The sequence below is a fragment of the Scylla paramamosain genome, chromosome 21 (assembly GCF_035594125.1).
Source record: "Scylla paramamosain isolate STU-SP2022 chromosome 21, ASM3559412v1, whole genome shotgun sequence".
NCBI classification, from domain to species: Eukaryota; Metazoa; Arthropoda; class Malacostraca; order Decapoda; family Portunidae; genus Scylla; species Scylla paramamosain.
The window spans coordinates 1,822,049-1,841,928 of NC_087171.1; the positions used below are offsets into that span (position 1 = coordinate 1,822,049).

Sequence of the window (19,880 nt, forward strand, 5' to 3'; positions counted from 1 at the left end):
TCTCCTCCAACTGACTGTCTTCAGCCTCTCTCTCATCGCCGCAGATAGTGCACAGATAGTGAACAGGTGTTCCAGATAGTGAACAGGTCTTTCAGATAGTGAACAGGTGTTTCAGATAGTGAACAGGTGTTTAGCAGATAGTGAACAGGTGTTTAACAAATAGTGAACAGGTGTTTAGAGCAGATGAGAATGAGAAGCTGACAGATATTTCCATAACTAGAGAGATAGTGAAACAGGAGATAGATAAGCTAAAAAAGTTCAAGACACCAGGACCTGATGAAATATATCCCAGAGTATTTAAGGAATGCAAAGATTAATAACTTAATAAATGCAATTATTAGTGAGCCGTTAGTTTCTGTCTTTAGGAAATCACTGGAGTCGGGTGAGGTACCAGTAATGTGGAGGCAGGCTCATGTAGTACCTGTCTTTAAGAAAGGGGATAAAACTTTAGTGTCTAACTATAGACCTGTCAGCTTAACTTCAGTTGTAGGTAAAATGTTAGAGTCAATAATAGCGAGGAACATTAGGGAACATTTAGACAAACATAACTTGATAAATCAGTCACAGCATGGCTTCACGAACGGGAAGTCTTGCCTGACGAACTTGTTAAGTTTTTACAGTAAGGTGTACAAGGCAGTAGATAATGGTGATAGTTATGATATCTTGTATCTGGACTTTAGTAAAGCATTTGACAAGGTACCCCATCAAAGGCTCCTGAGAAAGGTTAGGGCACATGGGATAGATGGGAAGGTGTTAGGCTGGATAGGGTTATGGCTCAGTAACAGGCAACAGAGAGTTGTAATAAACGGCTCAAAATCCGAGTGAGGTCATGTAATTAGTGGGGTGCCACAGGGATCTGTATTAGGACCATTGTTATTTCTAATATATATCAGTGACTTGGATAGTGGAATTAGTAGTGATGTTAGTAAATTTGCAGATGACACAAAGATAGGTAGATTAATTAGGTCAGAATCAGATGCCATCGTGTTGCAGGCAGATTTAGATAGAATGAGTGAATGGACGGATAGATGGCAAATGCAATTTAATATCAATAAATGCAAAGTACTTAGTGTAGGTAGAGGAAACCCACACAATAGGTACACATTAGACAACCAAACTCTGGTAGGTACAGGGTACGAGAAAGATTTAGGAGTTATAGTTAGCTCTGAAATCCGTCTAGGGAAACAATGCATAGAAGCCAGAAACAGGGCAAATAGGGTACTAGGATTCATTTTTAGGAGTGTTAAAAGTAGAAGGCCGGAAGTAATATTAAAGTTATACTTGGCGCTGGTCAGACCTCATCTAGACTACACTGTGCAGTTCTGGTCCCCACATTACAGGAAAGATATAGGTCTATTAGAATCAGTACAGAGGAGAATGGCTAAAAGGATACAGGGGATGAGGAGTATTCCTTATGAGGCAAGGTTGAAGCTGTTAAATTTACATTCTTTAGAGAGACATAGGTTAAGAGGGGACCTGATAGAAGTCTTTAAGTGGTATAAGGGTTATAACAAGGGGGATGTAAGCAAAATTCTTAGGATCAGCAACCAGGGTAGAACAAGAAATAACAGGTTCAAGCTTGAAAAATTTAGGTTTAGGAAGGAGATAGGAAAAAATTGGTTCTCAAATAGAGTGGTAGATGAGTGGAACAGACTCAGTAATCATGTTGTTAGTGCTAGGACACTAGAGAGCTTTAAGAGAAGATTAGACAAGTTTATGGATGGGGATAATAGATGTAAATACAGTAAAATCCCTCTTATCCAGCATCAACGGGACCACCGACATGCTGGATACTTGAATATTGCCGGATACTTGAATAGAAGTGAAATTATGACCACAATCACCATCCTACACTCACGCATCTTACCATAACAAAGATCAGCTGATCTAATCAGCTGCTGAAGTGTAAGCACAACACGCTTCCTCTTTTCTTCAACTTTAGGCATGATGAAGGCATCAGGCGATAAACAGTGCACACGCGGGACTGAGTCACTGAGTAAACACAGTGCAGTGGGCTGCGGGTGGCGCGAAGCAGTGCGCTCTGGTGGCGAGGGGACAAAGTATGCCTTGCGCGGGAATTTTAATCGATTTTATGAGTACACATTGATTTTTTATTGATTTTAAGGCTTGGGGAAAAATGTGCTGGATACTTGAAGCTGCCGGATACTCGAATGCCGGATGAGAGGGATTTTACTGTAGGTAGGTATATTTCATACAGGGACTGCCACGTGTAAGCCTGGTCGCTTCTTGCAGCTTCCCTTATTTCTTATGTTCTTATGTTCTTATGCTGCAATGTTGCATCTCTAGCTGTCTTCTACCACTATTTTCATGCTAACTGCTCTTCTGATCTTGCTAACTGCATGCCTCCCCTCCTCCTGCAGCCTCGCTGCACAAGACTTTCTTGTTTCTCTCACCCCTATTCTGTCCACCTCTCTAACACAAGAGTTAACCAGTATTCTCAATCATTCATCCCTTTCTCTGATAAACTTTGGAACTCCCTGCCTGCTTCTGTATTTCCACCTTCCTATGACTTGAATTCATTCAAGAGGGAGGTTTCAAGACACTTATCCATCAAATTTTGACCACTGCTTTGACCCTTTTATGGGACTGGCATTTCAGTGGGCATTTTTTTTATTAGATTTTTGTTGCCCTTGGCCATTGTCTTTCCTACATAAAAAAAAATAAATAAATAAAAAATAAATAAATAAATAAATAAATAAATATATATATATATATATATATATATATATATATATATATATATATATATATATATATATATATATATATATATATATATATATATATTAATTATAATAATAATTATAGTAATAATAATAAAAAATTTATTTGACCACCTGGCAACCCTGGTTAGCAACCAGTGTTGCCAGAAGGTGCCAATACAGAAATCTTTGTGAGATTTCACTGCCACCAGGCAGCAACAAACTGGACTCACTGCACAAAAACATTTTTTGTCTGCACCTTATGTCTGGAATTAGCTTGTAAGTGTTGCAAGGGTTTTACCCAATACCTCCACCATGTTCTTCTTGTTCATTGCAAGGCTTTGTCTAGTAGAAGAAAACTGCTGTTTGATTGAAATTTTATAATTTTTTTTTTTATATTTGATGAGTTTGGGGGTTGAAAAATTTTGGGTCATTCATGGCAGAGGAAGTAGAAGGGTTGCTTGCTGAATAAGATTCAGATTACAGCCATTTTGTTGAACAAGTGGAGAGTGCGTTACATATTGTTCAGAACGATTTGGTGATAATTTACATGTTTGAGCACAGAAGGAAGGTTCTTTGAACAGAGTATTATGACTTCACAGAAGAAATGGTTTCTCTGTAGTCACAACGCTCTGTTATAACCACATGTATGGACAAGTGAACTAATACCAGTGATTCTGATGCCAGCAGTGATGATGGTGGACATTGGCAGCATGGCTCTGGATGTTGAGGGCAGCATAGAAGGGTGATGAGAATTTTTAGAAATTTTTTAGGAAGGGGGATCTAAGATTTAATGTAGTGAGTAAACCAGTACAAACTTCACTTTTGAAAAGTTCAGATGAAATGCTACAAAAGCTCATATACATCTTTTAATTTGGCATGACTTCTTAGCCATCAAAATTGCATTTGAAATGTTATGGTCAGTTTTGTAAAAAAAAAAAAAAGAAAAAAAAAAAAAGGATCCTCAGAGAACTACAATTTAAAAAAAAACTTGGATGCTAAAGTGCTAGCAATGATAACATAACCCTCTAATGACTGGCAATTGTAATGCTGAGAATATAAGTGCCTTTGTTAACTAGGATTAATACTGTATATGTATATGTATATTTATATGTCAACTTGCCATTTTTTCTTCCTTTCTACTTCCTTTCCCCCTACTTATATGATTCAACTTTCTCATGCTCTAAGTTTAACTAACAAAATATTCTATGTTCACCTAAAAACATTTACAATGCAGTAACTTCTACCTCCAAACATAGTCATAATTCAACAATTTACTACTATTATTCCTTTAAACTCATACAACCAGTATATTTCTCATAACACAAATAAACATGAGGCATAATCAGCCTGACTTTCCAAAGAATTAGTCTCATAAACTAAAAACCATCCACAGCACCTCCCCAACCCCTCATGAGTTTGAATGCTGCCTGACTTGAGTTGGACATGTATCAATTAAACTAACTTTACTATAAAAATTTTAAGTATCTTTGAACTTAGTTTAGATTTACATAATCACTCACCTTCACTTCTCTGGTGTGATTTTTCATCATTTAAAATAAAGTTCCTCAAATATTTAAAAGATATCAAATAATATGGACTCAAAAAATTTTGATTGGCATGTAGAAAAATTCTGTCAGAAATTTGGCCAAGTTTGTCACGCATTCTCAAAGAGGTTGCCCACTCCTGATCTATGATAAAGATGAATAATGTCACTTTGGTTGATAATTGGTGTGCTCATAAAAGTCTTGCTACTTCTACAAATTTCTGTATTTAAGATATTTTCAATCACCTTACCAATTAGCCTTGTCTTTAAGTGATTTTCAATATTATCCATTGGAAAAATAACAATCAAAATATGATACTTTCAGAAAAGTTTTGGAAATAAACAAAGATATGTTATGTACAAAATGTCATTCATGTGCGTCAGCATGTACCACACCTCCAATGACACTTGTTGACAGTCACATGGATGAGTTTATGTACATACTATACACTTCCTTGCTTCCACAATTTTTCGAGTATATATATTTTTTAAATAAGCTTAGGATCCAATTAACTGATAAGGAGAAATTAAAATATCTTTGTAACATAAAAAAAAATTGGTGAAGTTGCAAGAACTTTATACAAGCACCAACCAGCTGTCCCACTGAAAGTGGAAAAGGCAAAGGACATGACTCAGCTTGTAGACACTACAGTTGATGTGATTCATGGTGCACCTGCTAATGAGAAAGAACTTTGCAGATCACAGCTGTTGGATGCATAGAGCTTGAGAATAAGTAAGTGATGCAGTAATGTAGCTTACATGTGCTATTATTAGTCTACTTTCTGTCCAGCCATCTCCACCATGCTTGAAGTGATGCAGCAAAATGACTAAGTTATTGCTGGTATTACTTAGTATCACAGTCTGGTAGTGTGAATTGCTTTTTACACTTCTACAGCTATCCCTTAACATCCGTGAAGATTACATAACACTGACACTATGTGCTGAAAATATGCAGATATTTACTTGTTCCATTAGAAACACTTTCTGAATCATCCTTTCCGTTATAGAAAAAATAAAGGAAAATCCTATGTTCATATTTACAATTACTTATTTTACTTTTATACACAGCTCATCCCAGCATCAGCCCACACAGTTATCACTGTCAAGAAAACAACAAATATTCTTTGAGTAATAGTATCTCCCAAATGTACTGTGCTTTCAAAACCCCCCCATGAAACAGATCTTAATCACATGATTACAAAAATAGCCAGGTGGTATCAACATGGAAATCAAATACATTGGATACAGTTTTAACTGGAAAATATGGGGCATGGTCATTTAAAATATGATTTCTGCACCTGCGAAGTCGGAATTCACACTACAATAGAACCTTGGTTCTCAAACTTAATACATTCCAGGCCTTGGTTCACAAACCAAATTGTTTGCGAACCAAAAGAATTTTTTGCAATGTGAATACAATTAATCCGTTTAGCCCCAGAAATATGGTATTTTTACATATTTATTTATTTATTTATTTAATTTGTTTTTTTTTGTGATGAATACAGAATGAAATTGAAATACATATTCTTAGCCCTTTCAATATTATGACACCTATGTAGGCATCATAACTGCATTCTGTTTTAGTTGTTACAGAGTAGCTAAGAATCCATATATTGTCCTTGAGGTTATATTGCTCCTCCCACCATCCCTGTTTCCACCAATCATGTAAGTGAACTACACCATGCCTCACCCTCTATCCAGAATGAGGAAGTCTCATTGGCAGAGCCTACGTCACTGTTTCCCTCCCTATGGTCCCTCCCTTGTCCTCCATATCCTCCTATCTGTATGGGGGATACAATTCCCCCTCCCTGGTTCATTCCTTGCCTCCCCCCCCCCCTCTCTCTCTCTCTCTCTCTCTCTCTCTCTGTATGTGTGTGTGTTTGTGCTCAATTACAATGCAAATAGTGGACATGTGTCTATTACTTATTTTTTATGTAAAGAGAGAGAGAGAGAGAGAGAGAGAGAGAGAGAGAGAGAGAGAGAGAGAGATACACCCACTTGTGCAAACACACAGCTGTCCACTAATCTCTTTTCTGATAACTTGACCTTCCCTACCCTCCCCATTTATTCTTCCAGTAATTTCCTTTTTTACTTCAATAGTAATATGCTTAGGCTTCTTACTGCTACTACCACTAACACTTTTCTCCTTGAAAAGGGAAACAAAGAAAAAATTCATGTTTTTGAACACAGCACTCTCATGAACAATGTTTACACCAAGCGTGGCAACACACAACTAAGTACGAGGTTTCATGGATTGTGGGTAATGTGCATTCACACACTGAAGCATTGTCCATGAACCAAGCTAGAATTTGTTCACAAAACTAGTTTGTGAACCAATCTGTTCATGATCTGGAGCATTTGAGAACCAAGGTTCTACTGTATTAATTTTGTGAAGACAATGGCGAAAGCAACTTGTTACATTGTGTATGGTCTAAAACAGACTTGTCACAGAAGCATCTCTCCATTAACATTATGTTATGTATAAATTTTCAGACATAGCTCACACATTAAGCAAGGAATTAATGTACTATTACAGCATGATTTTCTATTGCTACTTCCTCTTAGAGAGGTTGAAGCCTGTGATGGCTGTGACAGGCCCCTCTACACTCCTGTATCATTGTACTGAACATCGCACCATTTTTATCAATACATTTATTTTATATATTGAGTGTGATGTGTTCCTGCAAACATAAATCACATCCCAAGAATGTCATAAAACACCACACAAAATATGCATCAACAACATTTTATGCCACAAAAATTAGTGTAAAATGAATTTTCACCAAATGTATGAGAATGCTGACTGGAATTTATTTTGCCTCTATGTGGTACAGAACTTAATTATTTATATTTCTAACCAAAGTAATTGACTTTCTCACTTTACTCTGCTAACTCACAGATGACAGTCAAAAGTGAAAATAAACAAACAGATGAAGCTTGATGTTCTTCCTGTGGACAACATTGATCTTAATGGCACAGGTAGTCTATCTTTGCAGGCTTAGCCTTTCATCAGCTGCCCTTATAGGACCATACATATGTAAACATTATGTATTCTTCCTTCTTATGAAGTTTCAACAAATTGCAATCTTGCTTTCAAAATAAATTAATCAACAAACAACTTGATATGTTGAGTTTTGCAAACAGATAGTTCAGTAAAACATCATAATTTTGTTCCCATTTCTATTATGAGGCATGCTAGTGATGTCTTGTCTTGGTCACCTATCTTTAATGAGAATCTGAGCCTGGTGTAATGAAGATTAGCAGAGGTGCTATACGTGTGATATGATGTTTTTAATCCTAAAAGGGATTTTTTCATTTACCTGTTTCTTCTACTTTGCACTACATTGTTATGTCCACAATTTCTAGCCCCTTCGCAAAGCTGCCAAAACTGGATTAGTTCCCCACCCCTAAGTCACTTCCTACATGACTGGGAGCAGGACTTAATATATATATATATATATATATATATATATATATATATATATATATATATATATATATATATATATATATATATATATATATATATATATATATATATATATATATATATATATATATATATATATATATATATTATGTAGGAAGGACACCGGCCAAGGGCAACAAAAATCCAACAAAAAAAAAAAAAAAAATGCCCACTGAAATGCCAGTCCCATAAAAGGGTCAAAGCAGTAGTCAAAAATTGATGAATAAGTGTCTTGAAACCTCCGTCTCAAAGGAATTCAAGTCATAGGAAGGTGGAAATACAGAAGCAGGCAGGGAGTTCCAGAGTTAATATGGGTTACAAGGACCTCTTTTGACTCCTGCATCCTTCTTACAAATGGTCATAACACCAGGTTACATGAATGAGGTCACCAGTCTGTTTTAACCACCCACAGACAATGGAAATATCACCACAATCAACTCACAGCTGAGAAATGATTGACAACCATGTCCAGGGAGAAAAACTATAATAAACAACGACACATATATGGTCAGAGTATAAAACCCCACTGGACTATCACCCTCGTATCAAATCCTCCCACTGTTCAACAGTATATTATAGCCCCTAGCCAAGTACTATCATTTTACAGCCTCTTGGAAGGCAGACCTTATCAAGGCTTGGGGAGGGAGTAAAATTCACTTAAGGCCTCTGAAGGTCAAGCATCCTCCAGGAGCCTGACACTGTAGCATTTAACATAACATGTTCACTAACAAGTGACATGAATAAAGACAAGTGCCCACCAACAAACAGAAGGGTAATTCACCTCTCACTGTAACAAAGCTCAGCCCACACACACACTCAGTCAAGGAGTCACATCCCTGGATATGGAATGCATTATAATTAAATACACTCCCTGGCAGACTACTATGGAGACTCTTAAGCTACTGAGATATGCTGGGATGTATGGCCAGTAATTACTCACTTATCCCCTTAAAGCAACTGACCTATCTAGCTGTAATCCCTTCCCAGTCTCTGCCAAACAAAACTGTCTGCCTTCTGACCATACATCTGTCTAGTGTGGTGGCTGGACTATGAGTGGCAAGTGTGGGAAAGCGAGGTAAACAGCTCTCCCACTCTGCTACTACAGGGGGGGTACATGAGAAGAGGGGTAGTGACATACACTTGCCAGCCCTGTCCGCTACATCTCTCTCAATGTGGGCTAGCATGAACAAAACACTTTACTTTACTTCTGAAAAGTTCTAGTGACTAAGCTATGGGGGCTGGGTGATGCTGATTACTTCATCTCCAAGGGCAACTCTTCTGCTAACTCCTGAGTGAGATTCAAACTTAATGAACAACTAGAAATAAGGTAAATTAATTGTGAAAAGAGAGTCTATGCATACGGAGATTCTTGCAGTAATCTCAGGGCAGTGAGCAACCACTCTTAATCGTATGCCTGGCATTCGTATTCTTGTTCTCTCTCTCTTCCCTCATTCTTCCACGCTTCATGCACTCACTTCTTCTTTCCTTTGTGTTACATCGCTTTATCTCACTACACACAACAACATGCTCCCTAATATTACCCAACTTGTTCTTCCCACATTTGTGTTTAATTCCATTCAAAAACTGCAGTTGGTGCTGCTATGGCAACCCTGGTGACCCGTGATACCTTGCTGTTCCACATACCCTCATCCCTTGTTGATGACCAGCATGAAGACAAGAGGCTGAGAGGGTTTGCATACAAGAAACAGGAAGTGAAAAAATTCCTTTTAGGATTAATAAGATGATTTGTTTTACATAAGACCACTTTCTTCTACTTAGCAGATTCCCACATTTAAGGAGGAGAGATCATGCCTTGGAAAGAAAATACGATGGTGAGAATCCACATTATGAAGAGTCAGCGACCAACTCACTTGTGTAGGAGGTCCTGAAGGTGGTGAGGCAGTGGGGAGTAATAGTGCCACTTGGATCTCACACTGAATTTCTACGGTGCATTGAGGGTAGGGGAAAGTGTTAGAGAACCCTGAAGGAGTGGTAACTGGAATGGGACCTTAAGGCACAATGTCACTGGCTGCTACAATTGGGCCCAGACCAAAGAAGTCCCCCCTCCATCCTCTGAAACCCTTTCAGGTATTGATCAGCAAAGACTGAGGGTGTCTTCCAACAAGCTGCATCCAAAATAGTAAGAACTGATTTATTCTTCCACATGAGAATGGAGGTGGCAATACAATGGATGTCATGGGCCCTTACCCTGAGGAGGGGACAGACCCACAGATAAAGACTCAAAAGCTCTTTCTTATAGTCTCCTTGAGGAAGAAAGACATAGCAACCTTAGAGAGAGGGCATGACTGGTCCATAACTGACAAGAATGAGTGGTCAAACAGGGCACAATAGGTATTCCTCATCTTCAGAGCCAAGGAGGATAATTTCCAAAGCCCTAACTCCCTGACAATGGGGTTCAAGGCTGTCTCCATTTTGACAATAATTTCGGGCAAGTATGCCAAGACTGGATCATCGCCCTGGCGTGCTACCTTGTAGGAGAGGGCTTGGAGTTTGCCAACCTTCCTTGCCTTCACCAGAGCCACCAGGAAAACGGTTTTCTTTGTTAAATCCCTGAGAGAGGTACAACTTTGGGGCTCAAAGGGAGGTAATGTTAGAACCTTCAGGAACACATCTATACTCTAAGAAGAGATCCTGGTTATTGATCTGGTGACTTGTCTTGCACAAGCCTTAACAATGTCATGAAGAACAGGATCTTCTGATGGATCTCCTTTATAAGAGAAGACACTATAAGGCATAGCCTTATAACTCCTGATGGCTGACACTGACAAGGCACGCTGTTGCTACAAGTATAAGAGGAAGTCAGCGAACTTCTGACTGGATGGGCTAGACACCGTATGACCATGCTTCCTGCACGAAAAGTGATACCAATTCCATTTATACTGATAGTTCATAGTAGTGGAATGGCATTTAGCTTTGGCCAGGAACTGTGCAACTCTTCCTGAATAGCCCTGGTGATGGAGTCACTTGACAGTCTCCATGCGACTAGCAGAAGTACATGGAGAGTGTGATGAATACATGGTTGGTCCAGGAGGTCTGGTCGAGGAGGAAGGCATCAAGGAGTGTCCACTGTTGCTTGTATTAGGTCTGGGAACCATTCTTCCTAGGGCCAGAACAGGGCTATCAGGAGGAGTTTAGTTCCCTGAGAGTACTGGAGCTTATTGAGGACCTTCCTCACTAGAGGGAAAGGAGGAAAAGTATACAACTTCTGATGGTCCCAATTGTAGAGAAAGGTATCCATCACTATTGCCATGGGGTCCTGGAAAGGGGAGATGAAGGCCACCAGCTGAAAGTTGAGCCTAGTGGCAAACAGATCCACCAATGGGCAACCCCACACCTTCCACAGTGCATTGTACATCTCCTGGTGTAGTGTCCATTATGTGGAAAGCACTTGCTTCTGTCAGTTGAGACAGTCTGCAAGGACATTGGAAGAACCCTGACAAATTGGGTGACAAACAGAACAGAGTTGTTCTACACTCATTCCAGTGTTTGTTGAGCATCCATGTTGAGCATAAAAGACCAGGTTCCCCTTTCCTTGGCCAAAAAAACACCAGAGCGGTTGCACTGTTGGAGAACACCACCACAGTCTGGCCCTGAACTAATTCCACAAAATACTGAAGGTCTAATCTTATTGTTCAGAGCTCCAGAACACTGATATGTAGTACTTTCTCCAAATGAATCCTGAGACCACTCATCAATTTGTGAAAGGGCTGACGCTCCCCACCTGATGGACAAAGGAGTCCTTGTACAGACTTAAGTCTGGCGATGCAGCCTGGAGAAACTGGCCTGATCAGAGGTTGCCCTTGTCTGACCACCAAAGAAGGTTGGCATACACATCCATGGTCCAAGTTATTGGAAGTAGGTCATCCTGTGACTGTCTGTACCAAGCCTGGGATAGTTGGAGTTGTAGGATCCTCATCCTGCATCAACTGCCTGGTACTAGATGAATCAAGCCCAGCAAAGCCAACCAATCCCTGGCAAGGAGGAACTGGTTGCATGCAAAGGACTCGATCAGCTGCAGGTTGTCAATGCATGCTCTGGTCAGGAAAGCCTTCAAAGGAGGAGAATGAATCTCCATCCAAAAATATCTTGATCTGGCTTGGAGAAAGGTCCAATTTCTCCCAGTTGATCATCACACCTAGCCTAGTGCACAGGTGGAGTAGCACTTTGGTGGCCTGGTGTGCTGCTTCCTCAGAGGAAGCTAACAAGTCCAGGTAGTCTAGAAGGTGGACTCCCTTCTGATGTAAAGCTGCTGAAACTGGTACCATCATCCTTGCTTACAACTGTGAGGCAATGGACAGGCCAAAACATAGGAGGTGAAAGTGCAAAGGATGATCCTGCCAAAGAAAACAAAGGTACTTGCGGCTTTTCCTGATGGACCAGCATCTTTTGGATCTACCAATACCATCCAGTCGTTCTGCAGTTGTTGCTGCAAGAATCATCCTCACTGTCCCCATTCTGAACCTGGTCTTGAGGACATACTTGTTGAGGACTAAGACCTCTATGACTGGACAGAAGATACCTGTAGTTTCGGTGCCTTTAGCTTCAGTAACTGAAGAATCCTGGTGTTGGGAAGTGTCCTCCACCACCCCTTTGTCTATGAGCTGTTGCATTTCCACATCCAAGGCTTTTCCCTTCTTGGAACCTGGCAAATAAGTCCCAAAATCCACTTGTTCAGCCTGCAGGGATGGACATGTGATGAAAAGTATCTGGTAACTGTGCTCCAGAACAGCAAGTACCCAGTCCTCTGCTCCTATGGCCTTCCATTTGCCCTAGTTCCGAGCAAGGCAGCCTGCCACTTTGTGTGTGGAAGGAGGCAAGGGATTCACTTTCGAAAAAATGTTTCCCTTCCCCTTTTAAAGTGGAAGAGGCACCTGGTCCACCTCTAGACCTGTGGGAAGGAGGAGGAGCCAGCTGTTGTTGCTGGAAGGAGGGGTATCCTGAAGTGGAAGGATTAGGATTGCACTCCACCTAAGGTGTACCTGGAGAAGGGCATGGTTTAGTAAGAGCCTTGGCCACTGCCTGCTAGAAGGTCAAAGAAGTAGTCTTATCTGCCCTGTCCAGGGCTTCTTTGACCTTTTCCTCATAAAAGAGAAGACCAGAGTCTATGGAGGACTGTCTAGGGAGAACCCTTTGTGACAGTCTTAAAAGATGGAGGAAGATGCAAGAGGTAAGACACTGCATATTGCTTTCACATTGGTTAAAGCAATGGCAGAATCCTTTGCCTGATCCACCATGGCTATCTGGAGACTCTTAAAGAGTTGATCTGCCATGGCCACGGTAGCAGGAGGTGCTGTCATGGATTATAATAGACGGTAAAAAGCTCCCAGGATCCAAAAAAAAAAATTCTGTGCCTCCCTTATCCTTGCCAGGGCATCTTCCATCCCGGACATGTCTGCCTGCTGGTCAAAAATCTGGGCATCTCTTCCCTTTGTAGTAAGAGAGAGGGCTAGGTTAGGTTTTAGCTTTACCGCCTTACCTGCTTTTTCGTGGCTGCTCACTGCATACGTGTGAAGGTATCGATGAGAAGGATAACTGGCAAGGTAGGCCTAGAATGTTCCACAGCTCTCAGCAAGGCATTTGAAGTTGCTTCAATGGAGTAAACCATTGGTCCTCCTTGTGTGAACCTAGGGGCACAGAAAGTCTCATACTGTTTGAGTGCACCAGATGGGTTTGCCCAAGTTGCCTCCACTCATTGTCCTTCCACTTCAGGGAAACAGATGACAAATTCCACCATCTTATGCAAGTCTGGGGTAGAGGTATCTGGTTCCACAGGGTGGTTGGCAGACTGAGTCTCATCACCATTAAAGAAGTCCATTGGTAGGTTAGAGTGGAGCGGTAACATAGATGACATGCCCACATTCAGGGTAGGTATGGAAGGGACAGCCACAGCAGAGGTGGCTGACCAACGACAGGGGTGAGCCACCTCTAAGTGGGTGCCGAGGAGTGGGGCTAAGGTGTCAGAACCAGAGTGCAGACATGAAATAGTCTCCCTTGAAAACTGGCTGAGTAGCCTAGAAAATGGATCCAACCTAAACCCAAATGTCTCTTAACCAATGGGGGGGCCTGGGACCTCCCCATGCAATCAAGTGACCTGAGGATTCTTGCCTGAGGTACTACAATAAGACACCAGAACTGTGGATGATGTTGTAGTTAGTGGTAAGGTTTGTGCATCCATGCATGCTAAGGTGCAGCCAACAGTGGGTTGGTATCTGAGGTGGTGATGTTGTGCAGCTTGGGTGTATGACATGGACAAGAGATGTAAGTGGGTCTAGTCAGGCACATATATTCCCTTTTTGCTGTGTGGGCTGGGCTAACTCCATAGCCAGTGTGCCCACAGCCTGGCCCTCACACCCTGGGCCAGTGGACATGTGGGCTGAACAGGAGTACAGTTCTGTCCTGCTCTAAACTAACATGGCCAGGATATAACTAATGTGCTGCCCCCTTCTGACCAAATGGTTAGGAGTGTTTCCACACTATGCTCAGCGCCATGGGCAAATGGGTGGCTGGTCACAGCCTCTGCCATGCCTTGAGCCAAATGCATAACATCTGCTAGAAGAGAGGGGATAACAGCTAGCTGTGACTCAAGTTCATGAGAGATTTGCTCATCAACCATCTCTTGGAAGGTGGTGTGATGTCGTCCACCAGAAAAAAAAAAAAAAAAAAAAAAAACAGAAAACTGGGCAAAAAACTGTAACATACCAGAAGGAGGGTGGAAGGACTTGTTATCGCCACCTGGCACCGATTCATGCTGAAACACTTCCCCCAAGGCAGTAACAGGAAGGACAGGAAAAAACTGAGCCTGAACAGGAGTGTCCTTGATACCCTTTTTATGGGAACGGACATCACACCTCCATTGAAGGAAGCACTGGTGTTTAAAAGCTCCAGAAACAAGCTCACCATCCCACTCCTTGCGCTCAGGACAACGGAAGTCACTGTCACAAATGTCACTATGACAGGTAATGTATTGTGCTTCTTATACTTAAAAGGATGGGTTTTATATTAGTTTTCCCTGAAAATCTCTCACAGGTGCCCCACTCGCCTCTTTATTGTTTTGAAAAGCATGCACTATAGACCATTCGCTCAGAATGGCCAGGTAACTCACTGAAATGAGAATATTGTGCAAAAATTATACCAAACCCAGGCGGAGGAGGATATTTGTTAGGTTAAGGAAATGGAAGTATGAAACAGGAAGGATTCCCAGGAACTAAGTAGTGCAGATGAGAATCGTGACCAATCAGTAGCCGCCATGTGGGCGCAGAGTGATATTCACAACCCGGCTTTGCAACCCAAGCCACCATCTAAGCCTTCTCTGGTTCTGACACTCAGTAAGGAAGGACATGCACTCTGTTACTCAAGAACCTCACTCCAGACACCTGATGCAGGCAGGAACGGTGCTGTCAAGGTGGACCAGGTCAATCAGCAGATGCACCAGGTGAAGCCAAGTCGACCAGGGGAAGCAAGGTGAAACCAGAGACCATGCAGACACCATGAAGTTACTAAGGATCGTGAGGGGAAACTGCCAGGACTACCTGTGGGCTTCCATCACACTGTTACCTCTTCTCCCGCCACATCTTCACACTGTTGGCAAAACCATGTGGCTATCTGTGGCCACCCTACACCTAGATCCCAGCCTGCCTGCAGGAACTGCGCGGATGTCCACTCAACCACGAGACAGATAAGCTCTCTGGGATCAGAAGTATTTGTTAGCTTAGATAGTGCAGCCCATAAGGGACTTTAACAGATAGGAATCCTCCTCGGTCTACCATTTATCTTGAGAGTGTTACAGTAGAAGTATTTATTTCCTTACTTACTCTTTCACGTAAATCAGTAACTGATTATACTTTTTTTGGTCACCTTCCAGTTTACACCAGTACATTATATACACACACATAATCTTTTGTTTTCTGAATGTTTTTTTATTTAAAATGTGTAATTGGGGAATCAGTACAGTAATACAGTGTGAAGGTCCTTAGTAGCACTACCCATCACCCTTCTGCAGCCTGGAGAAGCACTGATCCTCCTGGGGATGTGGGAACCCAGTGAGGAAGCTGAGGGGCTGGAAGAAAGGCTGAGGGAGAGTGGTGGAAGAGCACCGGTCAGTTCAGTCTTCCTTATTTCTGGTTCAACAGACCTCAAACTGTCCTCCTGCAGCTTGCCGAGTTGGAAGACTCATCAGAAAAGCCCAGGGAAGCCATGACACAAACAAAAATTGAAGAGACGGTTTGATAATATAGATGTAAACGATGGTTGTCAAGAAAGGAATGAGGGTGCATGGAATAACTGGGTCACCAGGGTTACCATAGCAACACCGACTGCAGTTTTTTATTGGAATTACACATAAATGTGGGAAAGACGAGTTGGGTAATATTGGGAAGCATGTAATGCTAAGTAGAAGAAACATGTCTTATGTGAAACAAGCTGCTCCCTGAAAAGTCACAAACTCAGTTTTCACTAAATGTATGCAGAAATGTACTGATTATAATTTGTTCCATCAGAAAGAATATATGTTAAACAAGGATGTGTTTGATAAGTTGATAATATCTTTTACAGCTTCCATTTCATGGCTGTCATATGGATGTGTCTCTTAAAGAAGTTAATTGGCATGTAGAAGAAAAAAGGAAGTGCAAAAAGTCAAAGAACAAACTTTTCACTTAACATATCTCTTTTGCTCTTCTGGTATTGACCCTAAGTGTCTTGACACCCCTCTCAACTTCTTCTTCATTAATTTCTGCAACATTCATGGTCTTAGATCTAATTTTCAATCTGTAGAACACTACCTCTCCTCTACCAAACCTGATATTCTTTTCCTCACTGAAACACAGGTGTCTGAGGCAACTGACAGTAGCCCCTTTTCTGTTCCCTCCTACTTTCTCTATCCTCATTTTTTATCCAAACCTGGATGTTGCATTTATGTGTGCAATAACTTAACCTGCTCTTGTGTCCATGCTTTTGAATCTACTGAGTTTTCATCATCTGGCTACGACTACAGAGTCACTCTCAAACTAAATTTATCTGTGCTGTATACCTACCTCTCACCTAACTCCTTTGACTATAAGAAATTCTTTGACTACTTAACTTCCAAAGTGGAGCACATTCTGACTCTCTTCCCTTTTGCAGAGATCTCCATTCTTGGAGACTTCAATGTTCACCACCAGCTTTGGCTTTCCTCTCCCTTCACTGACCATCCTGGTGAACTAGCCTTCAACTTTGCTATCCTCCACAACCTAGAGCACTTGGTGCAACACCCTACTCATATTCCTGACCATCTTGAAGATATGCCCAACATTCTTGACCTTTTCTTAACCTCTAATCCTTCTGCTTATGCTGTTACCCTCTCTTCTCTGTTGGGCTCCTCTGATCACAATCTCGTATCTGTATCTTGTCCTACCGCTCCAATCCCTCCTCAGGATCCCCTAAGTGGAGTTGCCTCTGGCAATTCTGCCTCTGCTAGTTGGGGGGACCTGAGGAGTATTTTGCTGATTTTCCTTGGAATGACTACTGCTTCCGTGTCAGAGACCTATCTCTGTGTAGCAAGCACATAACAGAAGTGATAGTGTCTGGTATGGAGGTGTATATTTCTCAATATTTTTTTCAACCTAAACCTTCCAAACCTTGGTTTAACACAGCTTGTTCTCGTGCTATACATGATAGAGACGTGGCCCACAAAAGGTACCTAAGCCTTCCATCACCAGAATCTCATGCACTTTACATTTCTGCTCGGAACCATGCCAAGGCTGTTCTCCATCTAGCCAGAAACTCCTTCATTAATATAAAGTATCAAAATCTTTCAAGATCTAACTCCCCTCGTGACTTCTGGCATGTAGCCAAAAACATCTCCAATAACTTTGCTTCTTCTTCTTCTTTCCCTACTTTATTTCAACTTGATGGCACCACTGCTATTACATCTATCTCTAAAGCTGAACTCTTTGCTGAAACCTTTGTTAAAAACTGTACCTTGGAGGATTCTGGGCTTGTTCCTCCATCTCCTCCACTCTCTGACTACTTCATGCTACTGATTAAGACTCTTTGCAATTATGTTTTGCATGCCCACACTGGCCTAAACCCTTGGAAGGCTTATGGACCTGATGGTGTCCCTCCTATTGTTTTCCAAAACTGCGCTTCTGTGCTTGCACCCTGCCTAGTCAAACTCTTTCAACTCTGTCAACATCTACCTTTACTTTTTGCTGGAAGTTTGCCTACATTCAGCCTGTTCCTAAAAAAAGGTGACCATTCTAATCCTTCAAACTACCATCCTATTGGTTTAATTTCCTGCCTATCTAAAGGTTTTGAATCTATTCTCAAGAGGAAGATTCTTAAACATTTATACATTTATCAGTTCACAACCTTCTATCTGATCGCCAATATGGGTTTTATTAAGGCTGCTCTACTGGTGATCTTCTGGCTTTCCTTACTGAGACTTGGTCATCATCCTCTTTTAAAGATTTTGGTGAAGCTTTTGCTGTTGCCTTAGACATATCAAAAGCTTTTGATAGAGTCTGGCACAAAGCTTTGATTTCCAAAACTACTCTCCTATGGCTTCTATAGTTTACTTTCTGACTGTTCTATTGCTGCTGTGGTAGATGGTCACTGTCCTTCTCCTAAATCAATTGACAATGGTGTTCCTCAGGGTTCTGTCCTGTCACTGTTTTCCTATTATTCATCAATAATCTTCTAAACTAAACTTCTTGTCCTATCCACTCCTACGCTGAGATACCACCCTGCACTTTTTCACATCTTTTCATAGACATTCAACCATTCAGGAAGTAAACAGTTCACACAGGGAAGCCACAGAACACCTGACTTCTGATCTCTCTAAAATTTCTGATTGGGGCAAAGCAAATTTGGCATTGTTCAATGCCTCAAAAACTCAATTCCTCCATCTATCAACTTGATACAACCTTCCAAACAACTATCCTCTCTTCTTCAAAGATGCTCAACTGTCCACCTCTTCTACACTGAACATCCTCAGTGTGCTCTTTTCATATAATCTAAACTGGAAACTTCACATCTCATCTCTGGCTAAAACAGCTCCTCTTTCTCATCACTGCAATGTTGCATCTCTAGCTATCTTCTACCATTACTTTCATGCTAACTGCTTTTCTGATCTTGCTTAATGCATGCCTCCCCTCCTCCTGCATCCTCACTGCACAAGACTTTCTTCTTTGTCTCACCCCTATACTGTCCACCACTCTCATGTAAGAGTCAACCAGTATTCTCAGTCAATCATCCCTTTCTCTGGTAAATTCTGGAACTCTCTGCCTGCTTCTGCATTTCCACCTTCCTATGACTTAAATTCCTTCAAGAAGGAGGTTTCAAGGCACTTATCCTTCAATTTTTGACTACCGCTTCAGACTCTATTCGGGGACCAACATCTCAGTGGGCTTTTTTTTTTTATTGGATTTTCGTTGCCCTTGGTCGGTGTCCCTCCTACATAATATATATATATATATATATATATATATATATATATATATATATATATATATATATATATATATATATATATATATATATATATATATATAATTTTTACTGTGTACCTTCAACAATTTGCAATTTAGTTATATCTCAAAAAAACAAATAAGTGCTAAACTTTTATGACCATTCTGTATTCATAGCAAACAGGATACTGATTCTTAGAATAAGAATGTTGGTGGTAGGTGGCAGAGGGAACACAGATTCAGGAATGGCTACTTTATTCCTAATTAATCTCACAACAGCTTCTTCAGAGGAATACAAAGAATCTACTGCAAAACTAACCAGGAATAAGATACTCCTTCCCCAGTCTGTGTTCCCTCCACCATCTACCTCCAATATGTCACATTGTCCTCACAAATGTGAATGATGTTGAGACTCTAAAGCTAGGTATCTCTAGGGGAATCATTAAGACACTGCTTGAAGATATTCTTTGAAAGTCTTGAAAAATCTGCATGCTTCAAAGCACTCACCTTCAACATTTGGAAAATTTCTGCAGTGGCATAAGGTGACGGGCACCACAGCAGCTTCAAGTGAGGAAAGTGGAGTGTCAACAGCTGCAGCTTGGCAGCAACATCCTTTGATGAGGAGGAGCCATCACTTGAGAGAAAGTATCTTCCCTATATTAGAAGAAAGAAAATGTCAT

At 41.0% G+C, this 19,880-nt stretch overlaps 1 protein-coding gene across 6 annotated transcripts in view; it reads right to left on the bottom strand.

Moving 5' to 3' along the window:
• The window catches only part of LOC135110851 (DNA repair endonuclease XPF-like), a 178,520-nt gene that overhangs the window by 13,956 nt on the left and 144,684 nt on the right, over window positions 1-19,880 (bottom strand). For all 6 annotated transcript variants that reach the window (XM_064023457.1, XM_064023453.1, XM_064023456.1 and 3 more), the window contains one exon: window positions 19,708-19,854. In XM_064023457.1, coding sequence (XP_063879527.1) covers window positions 19,708-19,854 — 147 coding nt within the window. The remainder of the gene's footprint in view (window positions 1-19,707; window positions 19,855-19,880) is intronic.